Source organism: Trichechus manatus, unplaced genomic scaffold, assembly GCF_000243295.1.
Source record: "Trichechus manatus latirostris isolate Lorelei unplaced genomic scaffold, TriManLat1.0 scaffold00057, whole genome shotgun sequence".
In the NCBI taxonomy this organism is placed as follows: Eukaryota; Metazoa; Chordata; class Mammalia; order Sirenia; family Trichechidae; genus Trichechus; species Trichechus manatus.
Window position 1 is genome coordinate 11,569,239 of NW_004443993.1, and position 7,684 is coordinate 11,576,922.

At 59.0% G+C, this 7,684-nt stretch overlaps 1 protein-coding gene across 1 annotated transcript in view; it reads left to right on the forward strand.

The window, feature by feature from the left end:
- Positions 1 to 1,405, forward strand: part of CACTIN (cactin, spliceosome C complex subunit) — a 15,424-nt gene extending 14,019 nt beyond the window's left edge. The window contains exons 8-9 of the mRNA XM_004378644.2: positions 93 to 367; positions 800 to 1,405. Of these exons, the coding sequence (XP_004378701.1) occupies positions 93 to 367; positions 800 to 1,290 (766 nt within the window). The 3' untranslated portion in view covers positions 1,291 to 1,405. The remainder of the gene's footprint in view (positions 1 to 92; positions 368 to 799) is intronic.
- The last annotated feature ends 6,279 nt before the right edge of the window (positions 1,406 to 7,684 follow it).

Genomic DNA, 7,684 nt, shown 5'->3' on the forward strand with positions numbered 1-7,684 from the left:
CCCAGCCACAGGTAGGCTCACCCACCCACCCCTCCTTACTGGACCCGGGCCCACGGGGCCTCCCTGCGGCTGACCCGGCCCTCTCCCTGCAGCCTGGAGCCCGAGGAGCCAGCCCCAGCCCCCAGCCCACCTGGCCCCTCAGCAGAAGGCTGCCCCGGGGAGGCGGAGGGCACAGCGCCAGAGGCCGAGGGCGAGGCGGTGCTCATGGAGGAGGACTTGGTCCAGCAGAGCCTGGACGACTACGACGCGGGGCGCTACAGCCCGCGGCTGCTCACCACCCACGAGCTGCCGCTGGACGCCCACGTGTTGGAGCCCGATGAGGACCTGCAGCGTCTGCTGCTGTCGCGGCAACAGCTCCAGGTCACAGGTGCGCGGCGGCCGGCAGGCGGGCACAGGGGGCCTGGCCCTGAGAGCCGCCCACTCCCTCCCTGCCCCGGGGCTGGGGACCACCCGGGCCGCGAGGACACCAGTGGGCCGGGAGCTCGTTGGCAGCTCTGCTCCACTCCGTTCTCCCGTGGGCGTCTCGTCCCTTGTGACTGGGGCGCTGCCAGCCCTGGCACAGCGGTGAGCTGGCCCCAGACGGTGCTGCCCGAGGCCCCGGGGCACCAAGCCCAGACTCACGGTCCCCCATCTGCCTGACCCCCGGCCTCTCCTCCTCCTCTGCAGAGGTCCCTGTCCCACATGGGATTAAACGGCCCAGGACAGGGTGGGCAGGGCAGCTGGGCCTGACCCTCTGGGTGCCTCAGTTTCCCCTTCCTCGAGGGGCAGCCGGCTAACCCCCCCGCGCTCCCCGCCGCAGGTGATGTCAGCGAGAGCGCCGAGGACATCTTCTTCCGTCGGGCCAAGGAGGGCATGGGGCAGGACGAGGCGCGGTTCAGCGTGGAGGTGCCGCTGACGGGCAAGGCCTACCTGTGGGCCGACAAGTACCGGCCGCGCAAGCCGCGCTTCTTCAACCGCGTGCACACGGGCTTCGAGTGGAACAAGTACAACCAGACGCACTACGACTTCGACAACCCGCCGCCCAAGATCGTGCAGGGCTACAAGTTCAACATCTTCTACCCCGACCTCATCGACAAGCGCGCCACGCCCGAGTACTTCCTGGAGGCCTGCGCCGACAACAGGGACTTCGCCACCCTGCGCTTCCACGCGGGGCCGCCCTACGAGGACATCGCCTTCAAGATCGTCAGCCGCGAGTGGGAGTACTCTCACCGCCACGGCTTCCGCTGCCAGTTCGCCAACGGCATCTTCCAGCTCTGGTTCCACTTCAAGCGCTACCGCTACCGGCGGTGACGGCCCCGGGGCCGCCGTCGGGGCCAGGGGCCCGGCTCCGGAGCCCGCCCGGGGCTGCTCTTCCCCTTGCTGGGCCTCGGTCTCCCCTTCTGTGAAATGAGGTTGTCACCAGGCCTGCCTCAGAGAGCCGCAGGGACAAACAGCCACGTCCTGCCCCGTGAATGGAGACCTGGTGCCGGTTGGCTGGCCCCATTTTACAGCCGGGCGGATGGAGGCCGAGTCCCGCTCCGTGGCCCTTGGCCAGCGCAGGCCGGGATCCAGACCAGAATCTCCAACGAGGCCTCAGCTGTCCAGCCCTGGACACGCCAAGAGGGAGAGGCTGGAGCTGAGGGGCTGGTGTGCCAGGGTCACCAGGGATGGAAAATCCCACGTCCAACCCCTGCAACATCCTCAGCGTTTTCTCGGCCCTTCTGCAGACAGGCTGGAGGCGGCGGTGGCTGCCACGGGGCCAGTGGGGTCGGGCACGGGCCCGAACCTGGCAGAGCCATCGAGTGCCGTGCCGAGCCCCATGGTATCAGGCCACCCTGACCCACCCCAGGAGGCGGGTGCGGGGGACACGTCACCATCCACCACTCAGGACTCCCAGTCTCTGTCTGGAACACCCAGGACTGCTGTGGGACCTTCCCCCCGCACCGAGCACAGGGACCAGGAAGGTGGGAGAGGGCTGGCGGTCAGACACCCCCATGGTAGGCACGCCCTCCCCTGCCTGGGTAAGCCCAGCAGCCCCGACTCCTCACCCATGTCACAACAGCCGTCTCCAGCCACCAAGCAGCCACTCTCCGTGTCCCCATTTCTCAGATGTGAAGGTCGCAGCTGGGCCAGAAACTGTCACCCACAGCCACAGTGCCCGTCAGAGGTGGGCTGGGCAGGCCGCCCCAGACATGAACTTGGACCTTCGCATCGTGGAGACGTACCACGGGAGAGGGCGGGGCCCTGCCAGGAGCCGAGGCCCCCGCGGCCCCTCCTGCGGCTCCCAGACCAGCGCCCACGCCCACGCGCTCCCACCCCACTGGATTCTGACGCAGAACCCAAACACCGCGTCTCATCTGGAAGTGTTCTCATTTATTTCTCTTGAGACTTCTAGGTGGAAAAAAACTCTTTATTTTCATTTAACTGGTTTACTTGCAAGATTGCATGTTTTCTAAATAAATTTTCTATTTTAGAATAATTGTAGGCCTCCAGAGGGGTTGCAGAGATTGGACAGAGTTCCCAGAGAGCCCGCACCTGGGGTCCCCCATGTCAGCGTCTCACATAACCACAGTGCATCTGTCACCACAAGAAGCCACCAGTGCCTCTGTCGGGGGTTTTAACCGTGGGCTCCCCACCCTCGCTGCCCCATGGTCATGACCCCCATCTGCCTCCCCTCCCACAAGGAGGGGGATCACGATCGTCCCCCTCTCCAGACGGGAAAACTGAAGCAAAGGTGAAACAGCTGCTCCCCGAGGGGCCAGGGCGGCCACCTGAGGACGAGCCTGTCCCCCCCTTTAGACCATGTCTGGGGACGTTTGTGGTTGTCAGAACTGGGAGGAGGTGCTACTGGCATCGAATGGGTGGAGGCCGGGGATGTTGCTCAACATACTACAGTGCACAGGATGCCCCACCCCAGAGAGCAGTCCAGCCCAAAATGTCAGCAGTGCTGAGCGGGGACCCCCATCTTAAACCACATTAAGAGAGGAGGGGGGCAACCACCCCAGGACACATAGTCTTCCTCCAGCCACCCATGACTCCGCTCTCACATATTCCTGTCCTGCTCAAAGAAACAAGGGCTCACTCCCTAGGACGCATGGATGACCTTGTGCTGAAGTCCAGGGCTTGGGAGGAGGGTGTGGCCGGCACTGCCCCACAGGCTGGAGGCACAGGCTGTGGGCACCCACACTCTACCATCACCTCAAGGCCCACACCACAGAGAAAGATCCAGCCCCAAATGTCAACAGTGCCAAGGGGGCAAGACCCCAAAGCAGGCAGAGCTAGAAGTCAGTCCCACGCTCCTCCCCAGCCACCAGTCACCTCCCAGCCCTGACTTAACGGTGCTGGGCCCTCTATGGGCCCTCTACTGGCCTCCCCATCTGTCTCATCCAGGCACCTCTGGGGCAGCTAGGGCCTCTGCTCTGCCCCACCCTACTCCACACAGGTTCCCCTGTGTGGCAGGGGACACATTCTGGACAGAGGGACTTAGGAGGACACACCTCACACCACAGAGCCTGGCCCACACTGACCAACCTGGTCCAGAGCAAGGAATGCCCAATATGGCAGCACTTAAAACCTTTCCAACCCTTTCTGAAGCCATGGCAGACATCACTAATCAATGACAGAGTGGCCAGAGTAATCAGAATCCTCAGTGCATCCTCCAGGCAGCCCTTAACAATTGATTCCCAACCTGCTCCACCTGTCACTTCGTGGGGGACAGGTCCCTGGGAGCAGGAGTGAGTATGGGGCAGACCCAAGAGGCACTTTTGAGCCTACCTCAGTGCCTGGTGGGGCCACGAGACGGGTAAGGCCCATTCTGTTCTCACAGGACATTATCAGGACCTCCCAATGGCCCTACATGGCAGTATGTCCATTTTACTGCTGGGCAGACTGAGGCTCACAATTGTAGTTGTCACATGCAGTCAGGTTGATTTCCCACTTGTAGCGACCTCGTGTAACTAAGTAGAGCTGCACCATAGGGTTTCCTAGGCTGTAATCTTTATGGAAGCAAATCGCCAGGTCTTTCTCCTGTGGAGCCGCTGGGTGAGTTTGAACTGCTGACCTTTCAGTTAGCAGCCGAGTGCTTAACCTTTGGGCCACGAAGCCTCCTTCTGGGGCTCACGGGTCCACATTTTCCAGCCTAGAATGTGGCAGCAGTGTCGGGATTGGAACCCGGGTTTCTCCAACTTGGAGAATCCCACCTCCCAGGCTACCACCCAGGTTCCAGCCGCAGTTTCCCCAAGTGCCCCTAGAAAGGTCCTCCCAGCCCCAGGGTCCTCTGTGGTCCAGGTAGAGCACTGACCCCAAGAGAGATGGCTGCTCCAGCTAGGGGAAGGAGGCAGCCTTCCTCCAACTTGCTGGGTCTGTGTTCAGCCAGGATGAACCAGCTGTTTTGATGTTGGGGATCTCCTGGTCTGGAGGGAGGCTGAGCTGGGCAGACACCCCGAGGAGTCAGGGCTGGGGCTGGGGGACCCCAGAAGGGACGGTGAAGGTTCCCTGGAGAAGCTGGGCCGAGGAGGAGGTGGGGTCACCTTGCAGCGGACGAGGAGGCACGTGTGCCCTCGGCAAGGGCACAGCAGGGCCAAATACCAGCCCAGGATCCAGACTCTCCCAGGGGCACTGGGGAGCCATGGAGGGTGAGTGAGCAGGGCAGGGCCACTGAGCTGGGTGTCAGGAGACCCCTCGGGCAGGCTGGAGGCTCAGGCTGGGAGAAGGCCAGCTGCCTCACAGTCCCCGCCCCAGCCCGAGCGAGGTGCACATGGTGTCCCGGAAGCTGCCTCCAACCCCCATCTCAGCGTCTTCCTGCCCTTGACTTTGTCAGCAGCTAAGAATAGATGCTCCCTTCCTGGCCCCACCGGAAGCTGGAGCCACGGGGGGCACATCCTCAGCCTGGCCCCTGTTCCCACCATCTGCCCTCCAGGCCGTCTCCATCCCTGAGGCTCCCGTCTGCACACGCATGAGCAGAGGGGAAACCAAGGCCAGGAGACTCCAGTCACCAGCCCCATCACCTCAAACCCCACATGTGGCTTTCAGCCCGTCATTTCCTCCTTCTGGGCCTCAATTTCCCCATTTATAAAACAGGCATCTTCACCGCCTGTGGAACGAGGATCATTGTTGATGTCAGGTGCATCGTGGCTGAAAGTAAAGAATACAAGAAAGATGTTTACCTGTGTTTTATTGACTGTGCAAAGGCATTCAACTATACGGATCGAAACAAATTACCGATAACATTGTAAAGAATGCGAATTCCAGAGCACTTAGCTGTGCTCATGCAGAACCCGTTGGAGCCCTGGTGGCTCTGTGGTTAAGAGCTCAGCTGCTAACCAGCAGTTCGAATCCACCAGCTGCTTTTGGAAACCCTATAGGGCAGTTCTACTTTGTCGTATAGAGTCTCTATGAGTCGGAATCGACTCACAGCAATGGATTAATCGTGCTCATGCAGAGCCTGTACATAGATCAAGAGGCAGTCATTTCTACAGAACAAGGGGATACCGCGTGGTTTAAAATCAGGAAAGGTGTGCGTCAGGGTTGTATCCTTTCAATATACTTATTCAGTCTGTATGCTGAGCAGATAATCTGAGAAGCTGGACTATATGAAGAAGAACGGGGCATCAGGATTGGAGGAAGGCTCATTAACAACCTGCGTTATGCAGATGACACGACCTTGCTTGCTGAAAGTGAAGAGGACTTGAAGCACTTACTAATGAAGACCAAAGACCACAGCCTTCAGTATGGATTACACCTCAACATAAAGGAGGTGGGGCCGCCTTGCAGAGGACGAGAAGCACGTGTGTCCAGGGCAGGGGACATAGCCAGGCCAAATGCTAAGTCCAGGATCCAATCTCTCCCAGGGACACTGGGGAGCCATGGAGGGCAAGCGAGCTGGGTGGGGCCCAACATAAAGAAGACAAAAATTCTCACAACTGGATCAAGAAGCAACATCATGATAAACAGATAAGATTGAAATTGTCAAGGATTTCATTTTACTTGGATCCACAATCAACGCCCATGGAAGCAGCAGTCAAGAAATCAAACGACCCATTGCACTGGGCAAATCTGCTGCAAAAGACCTCTTCAAAGTGCTAGAAAGCAAAGATGTCACCTTGAGGACTAAGGTGCGCCTGACACAAGCCATGGTGTTTTCAATCATCTCACATGCATGCAAAAGCTGGACAATGAATAAGGAAGACCGAATAATTGATGTCTTTGAATTACAGTGCTGGTGAGGAATATTGAATCTACCACGGGCCACCAGAAGAACAAACAAATCTGTCTTGGAAGAAGTGCAGCCAGAATGCACCTTAGAAGCAAGGATGGCGAAACTTCATCACACTTCCTTTAGACATGTTATCAGAAGGGACCAGTCCACAGAGAAGGACATCATGCTTGGTAGAGGGTCAGCAAAAAAAAGGAAGATGCTCATTGAGATGGACTGACACAGTGGCTGCAACAATGGGCTCAAACATAGCAATGATTGTGAGGATGGCAGGACCGGGCCATGTTTCGTTCTGTTGCACATAAGGTCACTATGAGTCACAACCGACTTGACACACCTAACAACAACAACAACCCTCTCCTTTGCAAGTTGTAGTGAGACTCAGACTCAGTGCAAGTGCCCTGTCCAGGCTGCTTCCCAGAACGGACACTGTCCCGATTATCGCAGGGCTGAGGGCAGAGGAAGTGGGAACGGAATACCTCCCCCATCTCACACCCTCCCATCTGGAGCCCCAACCCTGCCTCTTCTCCCACATTTGATCTCCTTGCAGTTTCCCACAGCCTCACACTCCCTCTTGCCTCCAAAGTCTTGCACTTGCAATTTCTGTCTCTCTAACCGGGGAACTCCTACTCATCCCACAGAGCCCCAGTTCCCATGCCCTCTCCCCTCTGGTTGCCTTCCCAGCTCCCCTTCTGGGCTCCCCTAAAGCCCTGTTGCTTCCTCTGGCCCAACCCTGACCTCAGGGGGCTAGAACTGTCTATGTCCAGCTTCTGACATCCTTGAGGGCAGACTTGGTTCCAAGTCTTGTCTGGGGCTCAGAATCATCCCACCACATGGGCTTGTCACAGAGTTACACTTGAAGAGGAGTTGGGCGGGGAGATCAGGGAAAGCTTTACAGAGGCGAGGGCCTTGAAGCCAGGGCTTTGATGGATGCATAGGCGTCGGAAAAATAAGTTAGGGTTAAACGGCTCAGACAATGGGATGGAATGGAGGTGAGACCCTCTAGAGGGACGCAAGGTGTGAATAGAAGGCTGGAGGCCAGAAGGATGGTGGGTAGGGAAGCCAGGGGGACAAAACGGGGTCTTCTGGACACTGCTGTAGGGAGGCCAGGGCCAGGAGAGCAGGAGTCCGTCTTCTTGCCAGAGCCTGGGCCCCAAGGACCAGGTGGGATGGGGTCAGGGCCAGGCTGGCCAGTCCCAGCCCCCTCCAGGCTCTGACTCAGGGCCAGGGGACTCTCTGCTTTGTGTTTAAACCGCGGCCCCAGATCATCCCTTCAGACCAAGCTCTGCCCTCCATGCAGCCTCAAAGGCTGACCCCAGGCTCGGGGCCCCTGAGGATGGTGAACAGGAAGGAGCCGGCCTTGCTCAGCCAAGCCCAGCCTGGACACTCTCTGTTTTACCCTCCGGGCTGATGACCCCCTGGCTCTCTCAGGGAAGCAGAGCCTGCCTCTGAGCCTGTTCCCAAGCCAGCGCCAGCTCCCTGGCCCAGACC